The sequence below is a fragment of the Garra rufa genome, chromosome 23 (assembly GCF_049309525.1).
Source record: "Garra rufa chromosome 23, GarRuf1.0, whole genome shotgun sequence".
In the NCBI taxonomy this organism is placed as follows: Eukaryota; Metazoa; Chordata; class Actinopteri; order Cypriniformes; family Cyprinidae; genus Garra; species Garra rufa.
The window spans coordinates 37,458,451-37,484,316 of record NC_133383.1 but is presented as its reverse complement, the minus strand read 5'-3'; the positions used below and the strand labels follow the sequence as shown (position 1 = coordinate 37,484,316).

Below are 25,866 nucleotides of genomic sequence, written 5' to 3'. Positions count from 1 at the left end.
AAAAGTGCATCCATCGATCATAAAAAGTGCCCCACATAATAACATATATATATATATATATATATATATATGCAAATGTATATCGAAATATCGGAAATGGGTTTAAAAATCGTATCACCGTTATTGAAAAAAATTCTATCGCGATATATATTGATATCGAATTACTGTCCAGCCCTACCACATTGTAGTTGAATTATTGATTTTATTTGTCATATTTACTGTGTTACAGTCACACCAGTTCACAGGTGTGTGCGTCAGTGGATGTGTTGGTTTTGCACTCTTGATGTTTTAGAGTTTCACCCCTTCATTGCTGTGTATTTTTTTTTTGTGGCGGATTTGTAGATAATTTATCATTGTAGTACATTTTTGACAGCGAAGACCACAAGTGTAACTATTTTTTTTTCACGACCACTTAGCTTCTTTGAATCATGCCCTAATTTTTTCTAGTACACATAACAAGTGCCATAAAAGTCACCTTCTTTCGTACCATTCCGACGAAGCTACAATTTTTCTACAAAATTCAAATATTATATATATATATATATATATATATATATATATATATATATATATATATATATATATTTTATTTTTTTTTTTTTTTTTGCCAAAAGTGACTGGAGAGCACCAGAGGCTTAAGAGAGAGAAGAAATTGTTGAATAAAGTTATTTTTGTTTTCCTTGCCCTTTCTTGGCCTTGAATGTGTCAGTTGTGTCTTATGGGTTTGGAATGACATGAGGGTAAGTAATAATGACTGAATCTTAATTTTTGGATCAACTATGCCTTTAATTGAGCAGCTCTAGACTGAACCATGAACTAATGACTTTTATGATCTTTTAGTGAGTCAATAAGAAGTCATTGGTTTGAATCATCTAACAACTAACTCATTGAATCGTTCTTGACTCACTGAATCACGTCCAACTTAAAATGTTGAAATTTCCCACCTCCCATCGTTTGAAAAAAAGATTAATAGCACTCACAGAAACACTTGTTTGCACAAAACGTACCTGATATCATATCCGTACATGTCTTTCTCAGGACGCCCGTGAATGATCCAGTGAGCCAGCTCTTTGCCACATCCTCCTCCTAACATCATACCTGCCAATCAAATCACAAAGCATACGTCAATCATCATCCCACCACATTCATAACTGTCTGTCAACTTTATCCTACTTCAGACAATCAGTCAAACTTGTGTATAAATCCTACACACCGTTTACCCAAGCTACAAAGTGCCTCTCTAGAAACAATGTGACTGACAGCTGCCAATCAACTTATCATGAACGATACCCAGCAGAGTTGTACTGTCAGAGCGAATCAATCTTTGCGAGCTCTAAGCAGGCAGGAGTGGAATAATGAACAGAAGCAGAGCCATGCCAAGGAGGAATGAAGGACATTGTGAAGTGAGAAACAAATCAAAGGGGGAGTGAAACGAATCGACGACAGGATCTTGGAGTGTAAGAGTCGTAGTGAGTGCCTGAGGAGATGCTGGCGGTGTCTCTAAAGGACATTTGGCTCATTAGCTGGCTGATGACTGCATTAACATTAGCCAGCGTCCACAGAGTTGCTGAGTAATGGCCGCCTTGAATTCCATGCCGAGTCACTTCTTTATCTCTTACACACTCGGCATCCCACATGCCACGAGAAGCATTTCGAGAGCTTTCATGACAAATCAGACACTGAGAAAAGCTGCTTTAAGAGCTGTCTTTGATGCCATTCACAGAAAATGAGTTTTTGTGTTTCAAAACGTGAGATGCAGAAAAATGAAAAAGTTCAAAGGATTAGTTTACTTCCAGAATAAAATCTAGAGACAATTTACTTACCCCCTTGTCATTGAAGATGTTCAAGTCTTTCTTTCTTCAGTCGTAAAGAAACTATGTTTTTTGAGGAAAACATTTCATGAATTTTCTCTGTACAGTGGACTTCTATGGTGCCCGCGAATTTGAACTTTCAAAATGCAGTTGAAATGGAGCTTCAAAGGGCTCTAAACTATCCCAGCCGAGGAAGAAGGGTCTAACTAGTGAAACGATCGGTTATTTTCTAAAACATTTTTTACAATTGATCTACTTTTTAACCTTCAAATGCTTGTCTTGTCTAGCTCTGCAATGCACATGCATACTTTGTCCACTCTGGTTCAATACAGTTAGGATATGTCGAAAAACTCTTATCTCATTTTCTCCTCCAACTTCGAAATCGTCCTACATCGACATCTGCAAAAGGACCGACCCAGTGTTTACAAAGTGAATGTGCAAAGAAGGTCAAAAGCCCTTTACTAAACAGTGACCTATCCTAACTGTCTTGAACCGGAGTGCACAGAGTATTCATGCGCATGGCAGAGCTAGACAAGATGAGCATTTGTGGTTTAAAAGTGTGTAAATTGTACTTTTTTAAAGAAAATAACTGATCGTTTTGCTAGACAAGATCCTTCTTCTTCGACTGAGATCGTTTAGAGCCCTTTGAAGCTGCATTTAAACTGCATTTTAGAAGTTCAAATTCGGGGGCACCAAAGAAGTCCACTATATGGAGAAAAGTCCTGAAATGGTTTGCTCAAAAAACAATTTCTTTACGACTGAAGAAAGAAAGACATTAACATCTTGGATGACAAGGGGTGAGTTTAAAAAACATTTTTTTAAAGTTTAAATAGTTGGGTGTCATACATCTTTTATAATGTATGATATAGTGAGAATATAATAAGTTTGTTTTTGCCACTAAATAAAAAAATAAAAAATGTAATTGCAACTTTTTATTACACAATTCTGACTTTTCTTGCAATTGCGAGTTTACATCTCGCAGTTCTGAGAAAACAGATATAACTGTGAGATGTAAACTTAGAATTCTGCTTCTTTTGTCTCGCAATTCAGAGTTTATATCTGGCAATTCAGATTTATTATTATTATTATTATTATCAAGACATTGCTCAAGGCCCGCCCATGACTACTAATGGACTGTCCCGTATTAGCATATTTCCGCCCTCAGGCAATTGTACTCACAAAATTGTACATTTTCTCTGTGCTCGAGCAGCTGTAGTGACAGCAATGTTTCGTAAGCAATGCAGGTGTTTTGTATACAAATCTATAACTTTGGATGTAAAAGTGAACATAAGAGTCTTCATTTTCATTTAATGCACCACCGAATACACAAAAACAGAAAAGAGGGGTGGAGTCAGCAGAGCTCATTATCATTTAAAGAGTCATGCACAGAAATGGCTCACTGTGAACAGAGCTGTTTTTGACATGGTAAAAAGGGTGTTATTTTACACAACCACTGAGGGATTTAACCAAAAAGACCTTAAAGAATCACATCGAAAATTATATTTAGATTATCAAGTAAACCTAAGCTTCAGTCCTGTAAATATTCATCTTGAAATAATACTAACAATATCAAAGGTATTCTCATGTCATTCTTCATAAAATCAGTACAGTTTTCATAGCAAAAAGACACATGTAGCACAGCTACAGGGGAGAAGTTTTAACGATTAAACAAAAAATTCTTTGACTTGCTAAAAAAGTCATAAGGCATGCAGTAGATTGTAAACAACTGCTTTTTCAGCAAAGTTTTGATCATGTTAATAATTTAGAGGCCTGTATGTGTCATGCACAAGACACTGGAAAAGATGCAAGAGAAAGTCAAACGTCTGTTTAGCGTGTGTTAATAGAAAAACAACAGAAAAAAGAAACTGTGATGCAAAAACATTTTCAGTAGTGTTTAGGAAATTTACAGTTTTGTTCTTCCCACCCAACCCTGAAACTTCCTCAAGTAGGTTGAGCAAAAGATTCAGTTCATATCATTATAGACTAATTTCCATGTTTGCAAACAGTGATGATTTTTTTGTGTGAGAAGCCTATCTGGTGGCAGTTTTCAGCAAAATTACAGTTTTCAAGTAGCGGTCAATGGAAGCCATGGAATAATAGAATAAAAAAGGTAAATTTTAGTGTATACTTCTGACTTTAATCTTGCAATTCTCACAAAATATATATCTTTATTATTATATCTTCCAATTATGATAAGAAAAAACTATTCGTCATTCACTCAAAATCAAAGTTTATATCTCACACTTTTGGCTTTCTTTCCTCAGAATTGCTGTTTATTTACAGCAGAGAAAAAAGTCAGAATTGAGAGTGACATAAAATAGGTATGTTATAAATAATGTTATAGTTTAAAATAGTATTTCATGCTATAACTGTAGTGCTAATTTAATATATGAATATTATGTAGACCTACTGTCTTAGTTTAGCTTCAAATGGCGTCTTTGACGACAATATTCTAGAAAAATTATTTGCATTCCAATTCTGACATTCTAAGGCACAACAATATATTTTTTCTCTTATTCCATGGATTTTACCCGTTTCCCTCCACTTATTACCAGTGTTTTTCTGCCACCACAAAGCGTGCACAGCTGCAAGTGACGTACAGTAACTGTGACGTCTACTCCAAATTGGTCTATACCAGGGGTGGCGAACGTCGGTCCTGGAGAGCTGCAGCCCTGCAGAGTTTTGCTTCAAACCTGATCAAACACACCTGAACAACCCAATCAAGGTCTGAAGGGTTACTAGAAAGCTACAGGCAATTGAGTTTTAATTAGGGTTGGAGCTGAATTCCGCAGGGCTGTGGCTCTCCAATATTTACATCACTAGAAATCAGCCTAGGCAGAACTTGAGCCTCCCTGATGACTGCAGAGCCTCAACATCATTTAGTCTTTGGTCTGTGTTGAGCTACAGCTGAACTGTTGGGGCAGGAACGAGAGTTCAACATTGCATGAGTTAATGCTACCATGTGGATAGATTTTCCTCTGTATGTTTTCCTCTCAGGTCACACACACCAGTTCTTTTTCTTCATCAAAGCAGCGACCAAATCACTAGTGGTATTTCTGCAAATGTCAGGGGAGATGAGAAGGAAAACAAGGGGGAATAAAATGAAAGAGAGAAAGAGGTTGAGAGAGAAGGAAGCTTCAGAGCGCTATATGAGACATGCCGGTCACATAAATGTGTGTGTAGGCGCATGAGAATACATGGCTCTGTTTCAAAACCTAGAGAACTACACTGCTGTCTACATAGGCAGCTGCCTTCTAAGACAGCATCCTAAAGGCCCTGAAATCATTTTGAACAAAATCTGGCCAAAACAGGTGTTTTGGAGTTTGTCTCAATGGTCTGAAATAACACCACACATTTTCCAGGAAAACTTCCCTCCAACTGATAAACTTCTTTTAAATGCCATTGGTTCATGACGATTATGTAATAGGTGGGTGTGGCTCTGTGGCTCCACCTTATATAAATACTTAGCTAGTGCTTGCTGTAGCAGTTGCAGTGTGCTTTAGAAACCCTCCACCTTCCCCAGCTCCACCTGTATAGATCTGCTACGGGTGATTTGTGACCCTGGACCACAAAACCAGTCATAAGGGTCATTTTTTTATTGAGATTTATACATCATCTTTCCATTGATGTATGGTTTGTTAGGATATGGCAATATTTGATCAATATTCAACTACTTGAAAATCTGGAATCTGAGGGTGCAAAAAAATCTAAATACTGAGAAAGTTCTTAGCTATGAATATTACTAATCAAGTAATTAGAACATGATATTTCATTCATATCCTAATGATTTTTGGTATAAAAGAACAATTTATAATTTTGACCCAAACAACGTATTTTTTTTATGTATGTTACATAAAATACAGAATATTCGTTTCCAGACCAATATTTTCACTTGGCAAAATTTTGGTCCATTACTAAGAAAAACTATGAATTCAGCTGATAAACACCTGTGATCTTAACTGTGGAACCTTATGAGGGAACTGATTCAAAATGCTCTGCCCTGTTTCAACTTAAAAACTTAAGTTCAGCAGCTGCCTTAAAATTTTAAGTTAAATCAACTTAAAACTACAGTAAGTCATTTCAACTCACTACAATAAAATGAGTTAAAATGACTTGTACTTTTAAGTTGATTTAACTTAAAATTTTAAGGCAGCTGCTAAATTTACATTAAGTTGAAACTGGTGAAACGTTTTTACAGTGTGTAGTTTGGTGTTAACATGTTGCTAAGCTAACAGCTAATCCAATGTTCATTACACTGAATTATTTTAGCCAATTTATTTGGTTAATTCCTCTCTTTGTCGACCATCTTGAGTGATATTTTACCTCCACTGATCTTGCTGCAATAAATTACAGGATTGCTTTCTCCACAAACATTAAAAGTTTAGTCTATTTAGTGTAATAGTTTCTAACTTATTCTGATATAATCACATCATTATTCACATGGCATCGGTCATCGTCCTTTTGGAAGGGGAAACTTCTGCCCAGTCTGAGGTTTTGAATGCTCTGGACTGGGTTTTCATTAAGGCTATCTCTATATTTTGCCGTGTTGAGCTTTCCTTCTACTTTGACGAGTCCCTGAGTCCCTGCAGCTCAAAAACAGCCCCACAGCATGAGGCTACTACCAGCATACTTCACTGTTGGGATGGTACTCTGCAGGTGATAAGCAGTGCCTGGTTTTCTCCATACATGATGCTTGGATTTGAGGTTCATCTTGTTTCTCACAGTCAGAGGGTCCTTAAGGTGCTCTGTTGCAAATTCCAAGTGGGTTTTCATGTTTTCACTGAGGAGAGGATTGAGTTTGGCCACACCACCATAAAGCCCAGATTGGTGGAGTGTTGCAGCGATGTTTGTCCTTCTGTAAGTTTCTCCCATTTGCATATATGATCATGAAGCTCAACTACAGTGACTATCAGGTTGTTGGTCACCACTCCAACCAAGGCCCTTCTCTAGCAATTGCTCAGTTTGACCAGGAGGCCAGCTCTAGACAGAGTACTAGTTGATCCAAGCTTCTTCCATTATGGATAATGGAAGCTACATGCTTCTGTGAATCTTTAATGCAGCAAATTTTTTTCTGAACTATTCTGCAGATCTGTTCCTTGACGCAATCCTGTCTCTGAGCTCTACAAGCAGTTCTTTTGGCCTTAGGTCTTGGTTTTATAGATTTTTAGCTGTTAGACCTATTATTGAGAGGTGTGTACCTTACCAAATCTCACTCATTCAAATGAGTATTCAAGTGCAGTAACATCTACAAACAATATGAATTTCAAATGTCCCAGAAAAGAGTATGAATACTTATACATATGGAGTGTAGATTGATGTGGAAAAAAGTAAGCAGTTTAACATAAGACTGCAACATAAAACGTAAGAAAAGGAAGGGGTATGAATACTTTCGCAAGGCATTGTATATGATCATAATTGTGTATTTATTTGGTTTCTTGTTCTGTCTTTGTCCTGTGTCTTTGTTGATATCGGACTTCTGCATCCACATATGTAATACATTTCATATCTGTTTAATAATGTTTAATATAACTTAATGTCCCGGTTACATATGTAACCCTCGTTCCCTGAAGGAGGGAATGGAGTCGTCTCAGTCTGTGAGCTCCGTATGTTGGTTAGGGTGAAAGAATAACAATATAGTGAGACGGAAGATGCTATAACACCCTCACATTATATGAATTCTCCTTTCTAAAGAAGTTGATGCAAACATATCGGTTTATCAGTGTTACTCTATTGTTTTAAGCGTATACCTTTGGACTTCAATGGACTATTCTGTTTTGCGCATTGCGCATGAATACAAATAAATGGAGCAGCCGCGAAGTATGTTTTCTCTCTTTATGTTAAAGAATTTTACAGATTAACTGGATTTAGCATCACTGATGTGTACTTCTGACACAAATTAATAAATAACTGCCACTTAACATTTTTTTTATTGTAAATCACTGATAAAATATCAATGCTGGAGTCTTTTTAAATCTTTATATAAGGACAAAATGCCCACTACTGTTAGTTTTGCTATAGTTTTCATGAATTTTCCCCTCATTGGTAAAATGATGTTGTGTGACATTTGCTTCAGAGAGGCTTTTTAGAGTAACGCTGGTCTGACAGTGGAAACACATCATGATTGATTTGCATTGTAATGAGTGAAATAAGTATTTGACCCCTTCGCAAAACATGACTTAGTACTTGGTGGCAAAACCCTTGTCCGCAATCACAGAGGTCAGACGTTTCTTGTAGTTGGCCACCAGGTTTGCACACATCTCAGGAGGGCTTTTGTCCCACTCCTCTTTGCAGATCCTCTCCAAGTCATTAAAGTTTTGAGGCTGATGTTTGGCAACTCGAACCTTCAGCTCCGTCCACAGATTTTCTATGGGATTAAGGTCTGGAGACTGGCTAGGACACTCAAGGACCTTAATTTGCTTCTTCTTGAGCCACTCCTTTGTTGCCTTAGCCATGTGTTTTGGGTCATTGTCATGCTGGAATATCCATCCATGACCCATTTTTAATGCCCTGGATGAGGGAAGGAAGTTCTCACCAAAGACTTGACAATACATGGCCCAATCCATCATCCCTTTGATGCAATGCAGTTGTCCTGTCCCCTTAGCAGAAAAACACCCCCAAAGCAAAATGTTTCCACCTCCATGTTTGACTTTGGGGATGGTGTTCTTGGGGTCATAGGCAGCATTCCTCCTCCTCCTCCTCCTCCTCCTCCTCCAAACACGGCAAGTTGAGTTGATGCCAAAGAGCTTGATTTTGGTTTCATCTGACCACAACACTTTCACCCAGTTCTTCTCTGAATCATTCAGATGTTCAAACTTCAGGCGGGCCTGTACATGTGCTTTCTTGAGCAGGGGGACCTTCCGGACGCTGCAAGATTTCAGTCCTTCATGGCGTAGTGTGTTACCAATTGTTTTCTTGTTGACTATGCTGCCCTGAGATCATTGAAAAGATCCTCCCTTGTAGTTCTGGGCTGATTCCTCACCGTTCTCATGATCATTGAAACTCCACAAGGTGAGATCTTGCATGGAGCCCCAGACCGAGGGAGATGGACAGTTATTTTGTGTTTCTTCCATTTGCGAATAATCGCACCAACTGTTGTCTCCTTCTCACCAAGCTGCTTGGCGATGGTCTTGTAGCCCATTCCAGACTTGTGTAGGTCTACAGTCTTCTCCTTGACATCCTTGGATGGCTCTTTGGTCTTGGCCATGGTGGAGAGTTTGGAATCTGACTGATTGATTGCTTCTGTGGACAGGTGTCCTTTATACAGATAACAAGCTGAGATCAGGACCACTCCTTTTAAGAGACTGCTCCTAATCTTAGCTCGTTACCTGTAGAAGAGGCACCTGGGAGGCAGAAATCTTGATGATTGATAGAGGATCAAAATACTAAAGATCACGTCACCAATGGGCCACAATCTGCCTCAGATTGACCTCTTCTCCTACCACACACAACACACACACCAGGTACACACCAACAGTCTGCAAATTTAACCAGCTGTCCTGTCTATAATTCAAATCCGTTAAAGGATTGTTAGGCTGCATTAATTAGGTCAACCGGAACAGAAAACACCTCCCATAACATCTGATGCACTCATTGCATCGTAAAAAGAATGGCATCTACGCTAATATTAGTCTGTTTCATTCTTATTCCGAGGTCACCGTAGCCACCAGACCCAGCCTGTATCCAGATCAGATGGTCACTGCAGTCCCCCGGATCCAGTCCGTACCCAGCTTAGATCATGGATCACCACCTGGAGATGACTTCAATAGCCGTTGTAGGAATCTTGGGCGAACAACGTACAAAACAGAAATGGCCATATTCCAAAGAAACAAAAGGACCCTCTTTCTCAGTCAAAATGCTGAGACATGACCATCACATGATAATCACCAGACGCTAATTGTATGGACCGCTTTTGTCGAGATCTGCGACTTACGCATCCAGAGAGAAGAAAATGCTCTCTGTCTCAGAGCACCTAAGAAACAAACCTCCAGTCTTCTGAAATTAAGCTGGCATGGCACATGATGCGTCCAGCGTGACTCACATGGTTTTTCGGACTTCCTGTCCCACTCTCGTCTGACATTCCGAATCCAACGCAGCGTCTCAATTGAGTACACTGCAGAGACAATCTTTAAGAAACAATCAGCTTTTCAACAGTATCATATGTTTTCATGTTTTCTTTTATATTATGTGTTTTATGTGATCATTGGAGTTTAATCTATGCATTATATGCCTTTAGGAAAGGAAGTTATCAAATGTATTAGCATGCAAGCAATATGGCCTTATTTGATATGTAATGAATTGTCTGGATGAATGATACACAGCAAAATGAACGAGGAAATGATATGGTGTATACTTTAGGCATCGAAATAGTTTATTGAAGTTAATAACAAAAAAATTGCAGAGAAATCCATATCCTAATAAGTTACGTACCAGAAGGAATTACAGGACGGAAAGGGGGTGGCGTGACCCGCCCCTTCAGCAATGCCATTGGATCCCAGCATCGTGGGACGTGCCCTAGCGGCCCGTTTAAAACTTCATGTTCCTAACAGAACTCGCGAACTCAGCAAGAACTCAGCGAACTCAGAGCTCCCAGCTCTCGCCTCACGCCTTTCGCCTCTTGTGGTTTGAGTGCTTTTCCATCTGCGCTCGACCGCTCGACCACTCGACCAAGCACGCAACGGTGCCATCAAAACTCTACAGAACGGAAGTTTCGTGACTGCCGAACTTTTCCAAGTCTCGCAACGCCGACTCAAAAGAACTTCCAGCGCATCAACCTGCGTAACCAGGCAACCGAAAGATCGGCTCCAGAAAACTACTCCTCCACGTCGAGGGATTTCCCAAACTACGTCATCGACCAGCAACCAACCAGAACTTTCGCTCAGACGAGCCCCCGGAACCCCCGTTCCCGGCACAAACGCAAGTAACAAGATCTCTGTTTACTTCGCTGAAACTGGTGCAAAATACTCCCTAAGTAGTTAAAAGCTAAGTCTCTGCTTTTGTGATTTTCTAAGGTTGCGATCTAAGAACTAGTTAAGATACTAGAACATTTGGGGTTCTCTTCAACTCAGTAATTTCTCATCCCCGGAACTGTATGAGTGTGAGTGTGAGTGTGAATGTGCGTGTGTGTGTGTGTTTGTTTATTTGTGTTTAGTAGAGATTAGTTTTGTGTCTTAGAGTAGTCAATAAATCTTTGTTTCATTAAAAGAAGTGTCTCTTGAATTTTATGTTCACAAAGTTCTATCTGTGTTTAGATCAAGCTACCTCAGCTTTAAAATTTCCTAACGTAATATTTTGGTTTATTTGTGATCTTGGCCAGGAACATAATATAAACCTTTTTGAGTTAATACAGTATGCTGAATTGACCACTTTGCTGGACGAATGGTTAAGAAGTGTAATCTATTAACTCTGAATCAATTTAATCAAGTTCCGAATCTTTCGATTCGATTCCTTATTTGAATCATTATAAATTTGAGCTAATTAATCCTTACACCGTGGATGTCAACCAGATGAGCTCCAGAGACGGATCATCAATGAAGACCTCGCCAACCTAGACGGCCATCGGTGCTACACCACGGGATCCTGACAAGTTCTCTACAATCAGACATTGTTACAAACTGCTGGTTTCGTCTGGCCAGAGGAGAACTGGTCCCCCGACTGAGCCTGGTTTCTCCCAAGGTTTTTTTCTCCATTTCTGTCACCTGTGGAGTTTTGGTTCCTTGCCGCTGGCTTGCTTAGTTGGGGACACTTTCCAGCGATATCGTATACTATTTGAACTGAACTGGATGATGATATCACTGAATTCACTGATGAACTGCCTTTAACTGAAAATTGATTATTTACAATAATGCATTACTTACACACTATTGTGCTGTTTAAATACTGTGCAGTTGCTTTGACACAATCTGTATTGTTAAAAGCGCTATATAAATAAAGGTGACTTGACTTGACTCCTGAAACTCTTTAAGACAACTTCCATTTGCATATTTGTCTTACACCTGTCCAGTGGTGTAAGAATAGCATTGAACAGGAGAACAGAAAATGGGAAAATCTAAACTGAAGACAAACATGCAGACATGATGGAAACAGCGGGAAAGGACGACATCTCCGTGGTCATGCATACTGATGGACACACACACATACACTCTGATGCAATCACACCCAAGGAGAATCCCTGATCAACATCTTATGCTGTAAGTACCAGGCTAATACCTACTTGAAGCACTTCTCATTACAGTTTTGACATTCATAGGGTGAGCGTCTCTGTATTAGAATGCACAATTTTTCTCCAAGAGCAAAAGATGTGCGATTAATCACAGATTTCAATGCTTCTTCCAAGACTGAATGGTTTGTCTAATGGTTCAAGGATGATATAATGGTTTGTACTCAACTGAATATTGACCTATAAATGAAAATTATGTCATCATTTATTGACTGTCATGTCATTTCAAATCTGCATGACCTACACTAGTGATCAAAAGTTTGGATGTATTTATTTAATGAAAAATACAGTAAAAGCATTAATACTGTGAAATATTATTACAATTTAAAGGAACTATTTTGTATTGTAAATATTAAAACGTAATTTATTCCTGTGATCCAAAGCTGAATTTTCAACATCATTACTACAGTCTTCAGTGCCACATGATCATTCAGAAATCATTGTGATATGCTGAATTGCTGCTCAATTATTATCAGTTATTATTGGTGCTCAATTATTAATAATGGTTATATGTTGTGGAAACTGTGATTTTCAGGATTCTTTGATGAATAGAAAGTTCAAAAGAACTGCATTTACTTAATTTTTTTTAATAATGTAAATGTCTTTACTGTCACTTTAGAGCAATTTAATGCACACTTGCTGAACAACAGTATTATTTTCTAAATATTAATTTAAGCATTATTTTTTTTAATCTTACTTACCACAAACTTTTCACAGTTTCCACAAAAATATGAAGCAACAGAACTGTTTGCAACATTGATAATAATTAGTAATGTTTCTTGAGCAGAAAATAAGCATATTAGAAAGATTTCTGAAGTATCATTTGACACTAAAGACTGGAGTAATGATGCTTAAAATTCAACTTTGATCACAGGAAAAAAATTTATTTTAAAATACATTCAAACTGAAAAATTTTGACTGGTAATGTAAACATAAACAATTTTTTTTTAAAAGTCTGTGACTTTCAATGTGTGGACAAATAAACAATGTTGTACAAATGAAAACATTGTCTTTTGTGTTCGTCTTGTGTTTGGGATGACTAAATGTGTCTGAATTTCGACAAGTGCTATATATCATATAACATAAGCTATCACAGCTTCGCATACTCCTTTCGCTCCAGGAAATGAGTTTCGCATGCTGAGGTCAGGAATCGATGTGTCATAAAAAAGCAAGCATGCATCTAATATCTGACTGTGATTCGTACAGTATAGCCATGTATTCTGATCCGTTCACACGATCACGGCCTGTTGTCTGTCAGCATGTCTGAGACCTGCAAGGTGACCCAGCCTCAAGCTGAGCACAATCAGCATTACTCCAGATCCGGACTGAGTTTCATCTGACCTTCAAAATCATGAGCCATCTGCATCCAAAAATATCACCTCAAAATGCTTTTGTTTGCATTTTTTTTTCTTGCATTTAAATGTAATGCAATTAGTGCTGGGTGATATAATACAAGTACAGTACAAATAAAATACAATGAAAATCTAGTGAAAACAACATCACAGATGAAATCAGTCCCTAGTGAAGGACTGTGCATTGCACAGGGAGAAACGGATATTACTACAACAGATTGGACATTACTACTTTAGTATTGGACACGCAGGGGTCAGAGATCAAGTTGCGTTGATCTTGAGTAGGTGTCGTGTACATGGAAAGTGGGTGGGATTGAATTTTGCATGTGAACTCTGCAGGGTTTCAGGGTTAAATAATTCATTTTGCACTGGTCAGCTGTGGTAGGAGAAAGGTGTGTGTTTGTCTGTGTGTATATGTGGTTAAGCTCCATTCCCCACCTGCACTGTTGAAGCCACATCCAAGGAAAAAGCCTCTCACTTCCGGCGCTTCACCCATCAGGGGCTTGTGATCTGCAGTGAACGATTCTGGAATAAAACAAAGCAACAAAAAAGGGTAAAAATACATTTCCATACACTGTATTTGTAAGATCAATGAGAGATCAGTGTATGCTAGCAATGTTCTCAATGTAAAACTCTCCAACCTCCCAGAACATAAATGGAAACTAAGCTTCAATGTAACGGTCATAGGTTATATTCCCGGGGAATGTGTGAACTGATAAAATGTTTACCATGTATGCAATAAAGGTCGATTTGGCATAAAAGCATCATTAGGACAGAAATAAATTTTATACAAGTGTAAAAATGCAGGCAAAACCCTGCTGAACATAATAACATTGTTAAACAAATCTGGGATTAGATACTTTTATTCAGAAAGATCAGATTAAATTGATAAATAATGACTGTAAATACATTTATAATGTTATAAAAGATTACTTTTTCAAATAAATGGTGTTCTTTTGAACTTTCTATTCATCAAAGAGTCAGATTTACCACAAAATATGAAGCAGCACAAGCATATTAAAATGATTTCCGAAGGATCGTGTGATACTGAAGAGTAATGATGCTGAAAATTCTGCTTTGCTTTAAAATTACATTTTAAAATATATCCAAATAAAAAGGTTTTTTAAATTGTAATAATTTGATAATTTACTATAGATTTTATTTTTCATCAAATAAATATAGTCTAGGTACCGTACTAGAGAGACTTCCTCCAGACAAATTTAACAACCCAAAACCTTACAGACCTTGAACTTTGAATAGTATTGTACTGTTTTTTTACTGTGGTAAAACTCAAGGAAGTCACATTGTTATCTTTAAATATCTGCCATAAAACCTAACATTTTTTTATATGTATCCTCTCTTTGTGTGTTTCTCCTTCATGTATGGCACTCTAATATACAATTGCAATTCTATCATAAAGTTACATAAAGATTACATAAAGATACATGGTTTTGTTAAAAAGGTCCTTTAAATGTATACATTTTTTCTTATTTTCGTTAATTTCAGAACTTTTTTATTCTGAAATATTTCTGTTGACAAATTATAAAATGTATATCAGTTGTATCTGGACTAGCATGTAGTGAAAAGATGGTTTATGTTGCAAGAAAACTTTAACACTATAACATCACTTCAAGAAGAAAAGTAATTGCTGTGAGAGTTTATAATGCTAGTCTTTTAAAGCACAAAAGCTAAGAAAATAAGGGTGAGAGGTGGGAAACTGTAGCACACACAGTGCTGCTGGTGGGTCAGATCAGATCTTTCTGAAAGGCTCTTTAAAAATGTATCGCTGCTGAGCGCTCACTTAATGGTCTATTCGTAACGGTCAAAGCTTTCAGTAGTAAGCTATTGCAGGATGACCCTCAAAAGCATCGGCGATAGAGAGAAATGCAAAGGCAAACGAGTGCAAGGAGAAACAAAGGCCACGAGTGCAAGGCAGAATGAGAGGTGAGACAGAAAAAGAGAGATGAAGAGCAGAGACACACATTTTCCATTACTCCACATGAGAAAGTGTTTTCCTCAGCATCATTTGCTCTTTGAGAGCAAAAGGAGAGGGTGAGGCTGCTGCTATATTTTATTTATCCATCTTCCATCGCTCTTATTCATATCACCACACACACAGAGCTATCGCCTCAGAGAAATGACCAAAGCGCTCTGACTGACTGTCATCTTCAGAGGTCATCTTATAGTGTCAAACATGGCTTCAACAACAGCAAATCAAAGCCTTTTCTGACTATTCTTGACCCACTTGAGAATGTGTGGTGCAATTAAACCTCAATCAAACCTCATGCTCAAATTACAACACAGACAGACAGACAGACAGACAGACAGACAGACAGACAGACAGACAGACAGACAGACAGACAGACAGACAGACAGACAGACAGACAGACAGACAGACAGACAGACAGACAGACAGACACACACACACACACACACACACACACACACACACACACACACACATATATATATATACATACACACACACACACATATATATATACACACACACACACACACACATATATATATACACACACACACACACAACACAATATATATACAGTGGTGTAAAAAAGTGCCTCCTGATTTTTTTTTTTTTGCATGTTTGTCACACTTGTAATGTTTCAGATCATCAACAAATTTAAATATTAATCCAAGATAACACAAGTAAACATAACATGCAGTTTTTAAATGAAGGGTTTTTTATGAAGGGAAAAAAAATCCTGTGTGAAAAAGATCCTCAAAAGCTACACATCATGTTGAGATCCAAAAAAATTCAGGAACAAATGAGAAAGTAAGTAATTGAGATCTATCAGTCTGGTAAAGGTTATAAAGCCATTTCTAAAGCTTTGGGACTCCAGCGAACCACAGTGAGAGCCATTATCCACAAATGGCGAGAACATGGAACAGTGGTGAACCTTCCCAGAAGTGGCCAGCTGACCAAAATTACCCCAACAGCGCAGCAACGACTCATCCAAGAGTTCACAAAAGACCCCACAACAACATCTAAAGAACTACAGGCCACTCTTGCCTCAGTTAAGATCAGTGTTCATGACTCCACCATAAGAAAGAGACTGGGCAAAAATGGCCTGCATGGCAGAGTTCCAAAATGAAAACTGCTGCTGAGCAAACAGAACATAAAGGCTCATCTCAGTTTTGCCAGAACACATCTTGATGATCCCCAAGACTTTTTGGAAAATACTCTGTGGACTGACGAGACAAAAGTTGAACTTTTTGGAAGGTGTGTGTCGCATTACATCTGGCATAAAAGTAACAGCATTTCAGAAAAAGAACATCATACCAGCAGTAAAATATGGTGGTGGTAGTGTGATGGTCTGGGGCTGTTTTGCTGCTTCTGGAGCTGGAAGACTTGCTGTGATAAATGGAACCATGAATTCTGCTGTCTACCAAAAAAACCTGAAGGACAATGTCCGCCATCTGTTTGTGACCTCAAGCTGAAGTGAACTTGGGTTCTGCAGCAGGACAATGATACTAAACACACCAGCAAATCCACCTCTGAATGGCTGAAGAAAAACAAAATGAAGACTTTGGAGTGGCCTAGTCAAAGTCCTGACCTGAATCCTATTGAGATGCTGTGGCATGACCTTAAAAAGGCGGTTCAAGCTGGAAAACCCTCCAATGTGGCTGAATTACAACAATTCTGCCAAGATGAGGGGGCCAAAATTCCTGCATTCCTGGATTTTGCTTTCCTGTCATAATAAAAAAAACATCATTCAAAAACTGCATGTTGTGTTTACTTGTGTTATCTTTGATTAATATTAAATTTGTTTGATGATCTGAAACATTGAAACATTAAAGTGTGACAAACATGCAAAAAAAATAAAAAATCAGGATGGGGGCCAACACTTTTTCACACCACTGTGTATATAATTTGAGCATGACTTGAGAATGATAAAAAGAGTAACTTATGCTTCAATGAATAAAAGATCTGTATAACATCCAGACCGAATCTCAAAGGATACCAGTAATCACATTATACAGCAATTCTGTTGATACCATTTAATGTGCATCCACATACAGTGAGAAAAAAATTATTTGATCCCTTGCTGTATGCTTTTGTATGTTTGCACACTGACAAAGAAATGATAAGTCTACAATTTTAATAGTAGGTTTATTTTAACAGTGAGAGAACGGATAACAACAAAAAATCCAGAAAACGCATATAAAAAAGTTATGAATTGATTTACATTTTAATGAGTGAAATAAGTATTTGATCCCCACCATCAGCAAGATTTATGGCTTTCCCGGTGTCTTTTATACAGGTAACAAACTGAGATTAGGAGACACTTTCTTAAAGGGAGTGCTCCTAATCTCAGCTTGTTACCGGTATAAAACTCCTGTCCACAGAAGCAATCAATCAATCAGATTCCAAACTCTCCACCATGGCCAAGACCAAAGAGCTGTTCAAGGATGTCAGGGACAATATTGTAGACCTACACAAGGCTGGAAGGGGCTACTAGACCATCGCCAGGCAGCTTGGTGAGAAGGAGACAACAGTTAGTGCGATTATTCGCAAATGGAAGAAGCACAAAATAACTATCAATCTCCCTCGGTCTGGGGCTCCATGCAAGATCTCACCTTGTGGAGTTTCAATGATCATGAGAACGGTGAGGAATCAGCTCACGAGGCAGCTTGGACCATAGTCCCCAAGAAAACAATTGATAACACACTACTGCAGTGAAAGACTAAAATCCTGCAGCAAAAGCACATGTACAGGCCCGTCTGAAGTTTGCCAGTGAACATCTAGGTGAAAGTGTTGTGGTCACATGAGAACAAAACTGAGCTTTCTGGAATCAACTTAACTCGCCATGTTTAGTGGAGAGGGAATGCCCAAGAACACCAAGGGTTTCTGCTAAGGGAAAGAGACGATGGACGGGGCCATGTATCATCAAATCTTGGTTGAGAACCTCCTTCCCTCAGGCAGGGCACTGAAAATGGGTCATGGATGGGTATTCCAGCATGACAATGACCCAAAACACACAGCCAAGCCAAAGAAGTGGCTTAAGAAGAAGCACATTAAGGTCCTGGAGTGGCCAGTCTCTAGACCTTAATCCCATACAAAATCTGTGGAGGGAGCTGAAGGTTTGAGTTGCCAAACGTGAATGTGAAAATGACTTGGAGAGGATCTGCAAAGAGTAGTGGGACAGAATCCCTCCTGAGTTGTGTACAAACCTGGTGGCCAACTACAAGAAACGTGTGAACTCTGTGATCGCCAACAAGGGTTTTGCCACCAAGGGTTTTGCCACCAAGTACTAGGTCATGTTTTGCGAAGGGGCCAAATACTTATTTCACTCATTAAAATGCAAATCAATTTATAACTTTTTTTTAAATGCATTTTTCTAGATTTTTTTTGTTGTTATTCTGTCTCTCACTGTTCAAACAAACCTACCATTAAAATTATAGACTGATCATTTCTTTGTCAGATGGGCAAATGTACAAAATCAGCAGGGGACCAAATAATTTTTCCCCTCACTGTAATGGTGTCGCAGGTAACTGAGCCATCACTTTCTCAATGTTTAGTGAATCAAGAACTCTGGTCACGGCAGGCCAACGAGACACAGTGTGAGTGTAAGCAGCAAACACACCTCTACATTTATTCTAAATTCATGTGAAACTCTACTGCTTAAAATCAAGTCTTAAAATCAAGTAATGGTGATTTTCAAGTGTAGTTCTTGACTAAAGTAGATGCAGTTAACGGCCAGTGGGACACTGCTGTCACACCAAAAGGTATAATTATTAAGTGTTAAATGGGATTCATGCAAACTCCATTGATAGCAGAGCTGAATTATACACAGACTCGACATCTCGTTTTTAAGAGCTGACGAGTGGTTGAATGGAGTCTTTGCTAGCACTCTCTTAAAATGATTTGAGGAGCGCTTATCCACTGACCCGAAACCCGTCTGCAAGTGACCGACAGCCACTACAGTGTGTTAGCGGCATTTCACACCTGTCATCTTTTATTACAGCCAGTAAAGGTTGACTGAATCTCTGGGGAGAGCCGGAACTCTGACAAATCAGCCAATCAGAGCACAGATTCATATGACTGGCAGTCTAGTTAGCCAATCATCTGGTAAGTTGGAATGGCAGAGCACAATGAGATCAAACTTATGGTCATAGAGTATGTGTGATGAGCTGATGAAAATACTATGACTATAGAAATACATTAAACTTTGCACTGTAATAAAAATTATTGTTTTCTGCATCACATGTACTCTTAACAAAATATCTGTGCATGTGAAAAGAAACAAATGACTCTTATGAGCCTTTTCGTTTTTTAAAACGTGACTAGTAAAGTTTGATTTCTAAATGAATGATTTTAATGTAATGTGTAAACATACAGTGCAAAAAATATAGTTTGATTCCTAAACAAATGACCCCAATGAAATGTTTCTTTCTAGTGATTCAAAACACAACGTGAAAGAAGCAGATTATGAACCAGTTATTTTTATTAATTCAAAAACATACAGCATGCAAAATGTCGTTTCCTGAACAAATGACTCCTATGGGTCGGTTCTTTTTAGCGATTTAGAAAGAAACCTTATGAAAAATGTAGTTTAATTCTCGAACAAATGACTCTTATGAGCGATTCTTCTTAGAGATTCAAAAACATACAGCTTAAAATTTGTAGTTCAATTCCCAAAACAATTTTTTTTCTATGGACCGTTTTATTTTAGTGATTCAAAAATTTAGTGCATTTCCTGAATAAATGACTCTTATGAGCCATTTCTTTTCAGTAATTCAGAAAGAAAAAGTCTGAAAAATGTAGTTTGATTGCCCAAAAATAACTCCTACAAACCAGTTCTTTTTAGTAATTCAAAAACATACAGCATGAAAAATATAGTTTGATTCCCGAAACAAATTACTCCTATTAAACATTTCTTTTTAGTGATTAAAAAAAAACACAGCATGAAAAATGTAGTTTATTTACAGAACAAATGACTCCTAAGCCAGTTCTTTTTAATGATTCAGAAAGAAACAGTCCCTGCGTCCCAATGTTTATACTATCCATGCTAAAATAGTATGTGAAATTACAATTACAAGTGTGTCCCAAAGCATAGAATGCTGAAAAAAGTATGCCAAAAGTCCCTAGATGGTCTACTACTTCAGGGCGATTTTTGAAGTGCGAATCTGTGCACACTCTAAAGGCTAATATTGCCCACAATCCATTGTGCTTTGGCAAAGGATTTGGTCCAGAACTACAAACATGAATAAAACATGTTAAAAAACTACAAGCATGGCGGATGTGCATGACCGGTGGTTAGGTAGAGATGTTTAGAAAAAGGGGTTTAAGCTACTAATAATCAACATTAAACCTAGTAAAAAAAAATATTTAATATTATCTGTGTTATATTTCATCTGCAACAGCAATATGAAGTTTTATAAACAATCGTATGGTCGTTAACTTGTAGTCTGATTCTCAAACAAATGATTCATATGAGCCGGTTCTTTTTAGTGATTCAGAAAGAAACAGCGTAATAAAATGTAGTCTGATTCCTGAACAAATTACTCCTATGGGCCAGTTCATTTCAGTATTTCATAAAGAAACTGTGTAAAAAATGTAGTTAGGTTCCTGAACTAATGACTTCTATGAACCAGTTCTTTTTAGTGATTCAAAAACATACAGGATGAAAAATGTAGTCCATTTCTTGAACAAATGACTCCTATGAAAATTCCCATGAATTTTTCTTAGTGATTCAAAAACACAGTGTAAATAATTTAGTTAGGCTCCTGAACAACGATTCAGAAAGCAACAGTCTGAAATATGTAGTCTGATCCCCAAAAAATTATACCCTGGAAATCCAGAGGTCTCGTGAGAGCACAATTTGAATTGTCTCTGCAAGACACTCTGGCATCGAGCAATGATGCAGGTTACTGCATTACGTAAGCAGTTGTGGGAACCAATCAAATCGGTGTATCTGATGTAGGCGGGCCAGAGGCGAGCTAAGCTGATGACGACAGCGCTGCGACGTCCGAATCATGTAGTAATCTAGATGAACACCAGCTGTTTGAAACGGCTTTGACCGCTACAATGAACGAGTTAGACTTGGCTTTTCATATAAAAGAGGAACAGAAAACCGAAAAACTTGAATCGTTCCTTTGCAAGAAGGATGTTTATGCTGTTTTGCCGACTGGATACGGCAAGAGTTTAATCCATCAGTTCACAAGTTCACGCTATAATTAGCCGGAGAATAGTAGTGCATGTTTGGCGTGCTGTCCGGTGAAGGGCTCCGAGCTCGGGAGTGGCCCGAACCCAGAGTACGTTACCCCCCAATAGGAGTAGCGAGAACTCGGAGTGAGGAGATGGGGTGGTGGAGGGTTACTGATAAACCATCGAGTGAATTGAGGCGAGTCAGCTGTATTTAAACATATGGCGCTGATTGACTTGAGTGGGCTCCTCTTGTGATGTTTACGCTAAGTATCTGACGCGCTTCTCCCGAACTTTAATGAAACATCATTTAGCTCTGCTGGTAGCTAAGCGTGTATTGTTGTGATTGGTCGTGGCGTTATCCAATTGCGTGCAGTTAGAGTTTCAAATGCATGCTTGGAGCCGCCCCTCGAGTTAGGCAGTTTTCATTGTTCGATCCCAGACCCATAATCTTAATAGATTAGGGTCTGGATTTTTTCCAGGCTAAAAAAAATTGCTCTTATGAACCGGTTCTTTTTAGTGATTCAAAAACTTACAGCATGAAAAATGTAGTCCATTTCTTGAACAAATCACTCATATGAACCGTTTTTCCTTAGTGATTAAAAAAACACAGTGTAACAAATTTAGTTAGGTTCCTGAACAGATGATTCAAATGAGCTGGTTCTTTTAAGTGATTCACAAAGAATCTGTGTGAAAAATGTTGTCTGTGTGTATGTGTTCACGTACCTGGACCACAGACAGTAGATTTGATTCCAGTTTGTTCCAGAGCAGGTACTCTGTTCACGGCACCATCGATGTGCTGCATGAACACGTCCCAGTCCAGATCAAACAAGCTGAAGGCAAACTTATCAGACACCTGCAGGATCACAGAACAAATAGACAATTTTATAGTCATACGCAATAATGGAGTGACCTGGTCAGATTTGCCATAAAACCAGCACTACATCTATGATTCAGGAAGGTTTTACAGAATGATAACATTTCACTGACATAATATGTAACACCAATCATGTTAAACTGCTGGTGTCCAGTTGACCCTTTACTAAACCCTGCCCTAAAAAACACCACTGATCAATCCATAACAACTAGCCATTATCTGACCAGACCACCCTTTGCTTATTTCTAATGTACAAGGAGAATCTGTGCATTTGGAGTTTTAGAAGCAATTTTGGAAGACTGTTTCTACTACAAGATAAAAACTACTTTTTCAATCACAGTCCAATTCAATTCTAGCAATTCATATGTTATAGCTCTCAATTCAATATTTTGGCTCACAATTCAGAAGTTATAGCTTGCTATTCAGACTTTCACCTTACAATTCGGATTTCACACTTCATCTCGCAATTTGGGTGTCATAGCTCACAATTCGTTGTTATATCTCGCAATTTAGACTTCACATCTCGCGATTCATATGTTCATCTTTTAATTCGAATTTCACATTTTGCAATTCAGATGTTATATCTTGCAATTTGGACGTTATAGCTCACAATTCGGACGTTATAGTTTGCAATTTGATGTTACATGTCTTAATTCAGACGTTAAAGCTCCCAATTCAGACGTTATAGCTTGCAATTCGATGTTATATTTCACAATATTATATTAGAATTTGATATTATAGCTAGCAATTGGGATGTTATAGCTCACAATTCATTGTTATAGCTCACAATTCGGAAGTTGTAACTCGCAATTGAGACTTTCATCTTACAATTTGGATTTCACATTTTGCAATCCAATGTTTTATCTTACAATTCGGATGTTATATCTTACAATTCAGACTTTACATCTTACAGTTTGATGTTATAGCTCTCAATTCAGATGTTATAGCTCGCAATTCAGATGTTATAGCTCGCAATTCAATGTTATATCTTGCAATTCAGACTTTACATCTTACAGTTTGATGTTATATCTGTCAATTCAGACGTTATAGCGCACAATTCAGACGTTATAACTCGTAATTCATTGTTATATCTTGCAATTCAGTTATATCTTGCGACTCATACTTTCATCTTCCAATTCAGATTTCACATTTGGACGTTAGAGCTCGCAATTCAATGTTTTATCTCACAATTAGGACATTATAACTCGCAATTCGATGTTATATCTCGCAATTCGGATGTTCTAGCTTGTAATTCAGGCTTTCATCTTACAATTCAGATTTCACATTTTGCAATTCAATGTTTTACCTTACAAATCGGACATTATATGCCACAATTCGAACTTTACATCTCACAGTTTGATGTTATAGCTTGCAATTTGGATGTTATAGTTTGCAATTTGATGTTATACCTTTCAATTCAGATGTTACATCTCGCAACCCATACTTTCATTTTCCAATTCAGAATTCACATTTTGCAATTTGGCCGTTATAGCTTACAATTCAATGTTATATTTTACAATTTGGATTTACATCTCGCAATTCAATGTTATATCACAATTCAGATGTTATAGCTCACAATTCAGTGTTATATCTCTCAATTCAGACGTTATAATTTGTAATTCATTGTTATATCTTGCAATTCAGTTATATCTCGCGACTCATACTTTCATCTTCCAATTCAGATTTCACATTTGGACGTTAGAGCTCGCAATTCAATGTTTTATCTCACAATTAGGACATTATAACTCGCAATTTGATGTTATATCTCGCAATTCGAATGTTCTAGCTTGCTTTCATCTTACAATTCAGATTTCACATTTTGCAATTCAATTTTTTACCTTACAAATCGGACATTATTTGTCACAATTCGGACTTTACATCTCACAGTTTGATGTTATAGCTTGCAATTTGGATGTTATAGTTTGCAATTTGATGTTATACCTTTCAATTCAGATGTTACATCTCGCAACCCATACTTTGATTTTCCAATTCAGAATTCACATTTTGCAATTTGGACGTTATAGCTTACAATTCAATGTTATATTTTACAATTTGGATTTACATCTCGCAATTCAATGTTATATCACAATTCAGATGTTATAGCTCGCATTTCGACATTATATTATGTGAGTTTATATCTTGCAAATTCTGACGATATATCCATTATAGTGAAATTATATATCTATTACATATCTATTATAGTGATTAAGTCAGTTTTATTCTTTACAGCACAGAACATCTTTTAAGAACTTTTATACAGTCAGTTTTGATTTCATGTTAATTTTACAGACCAGACTGAACCTCCTCCCACCATCTGCACAGCTCTTCATTTTCTTGGCACAAGCATGCTTCTAGCATGAAGACTTTTCAATTTGTAATTTTATTTAAGCAAAGTCCTCTGCTTGTCACTGTCTTCTCTGGCTGCCACAGGGGACTGTCAATGAACTCGAAACCGTGGGATGGAAAGAAGCAGCAGACGGTGTGAGCAATCTGACAGCTGATGAAACGCTGATCGCAAAAATCGAGAGAATATGTGGCCGGTGTGGAGCAGGCCGAAGTGTAAAAATAAAACTGTAGAGGCTGCATGTGCTGAGAACCCAGCCAGGCTTCACAACGACGTCTCATTAAGAGTTTCAGGCTGCCGCTGTTTCTACAAGCACATTTCTCAAAATGTTCACACTTCCCCAAGATATTGATCCGCTGTTTCATTGCATGACTGTTGCTTTCTCTAGTGAAAGCCTGAGTTGACTGAGGGTGAATTTAATGAGAAAGTTTTGTTACACACAGAATAGAGCTGGCTGGAGATCATTTAAAGGCAATGCAGTGTAAATGTGGTCAAATGGGAGGCGACGGGGTAAAAACCTGATCTCCAGACATCATTACACTGGAATATCTGCAGACAGAAGCACTCGCAAACACACAAACGCTACATATGAAATATCACACTACTGTACAGTAATACTTTGTACAATTTCTGCAGCATATTGTGCACAGTATGCAACATTTCCTTGACAAGTGAATTTGATATTAGTACTATAAGCCCTATATCAGTTACATTAAGTGTCCTTTCTGACTTATTTTATTAGACTGAAAATGTTACATACTATTTCAAACACTGTATTTCATACACTAAAAAAAACTGAATTAAAGTTGTACATAAAAGAAAGATTAGAGCATGGTTTACAAGAAAATACTATTTCAGTCTTTTTAACTTTTTAACATTTCTTTGCTGTTTCTTTGTAACTATTTGTGACATTTATTAGCAATTTCTGAGTGGAAATTGTTTCAACACAATTTTTTAGTGTAGTTATTATTGTTACTAAATCTAAAACTATAAAAATTCATATGTATTACTCAAAATAACAAAATAACCATTAACTGAAATTAAATTTAAAGAAAATTTTTTTGCTAAGACAACATTCCTCATTTTCATTTAGCTT

At 37.6% G+C, this 25,866-nt stretch overlaps 1 protein-coding gene across 1 annotated transcript in view; it reads right to left on the bottom strand.

Moving 5' to 3' along the window:
• sardh (sarcosine dehydrogenase) overlaps positions 1-25,866 on the bottom strand; it is an 89,446-nt gene that overhangs the window by 47,049 nt on the left and 16,531 nt on the right. Inside the window, exons 8-10 of the mRNA XM_073829308.1 lie at positions 22,276-22,405; positions 13,818-13,904; positions 1,008-1,098 (exon numbers count right to left, since the gene is read on the bottom strand). Of these exons, the coding sequence (XP_073685409.1) occupies positions 1,008-1,098; positions 13,818-13,904; positions 22,276-22,405 (308 nt within the window). The remainder of the gene's footprint in view (positions 1-1,007; positions 1,099-13,817; positions 13,905-22,275; positions 22,406-25,866) is intronic.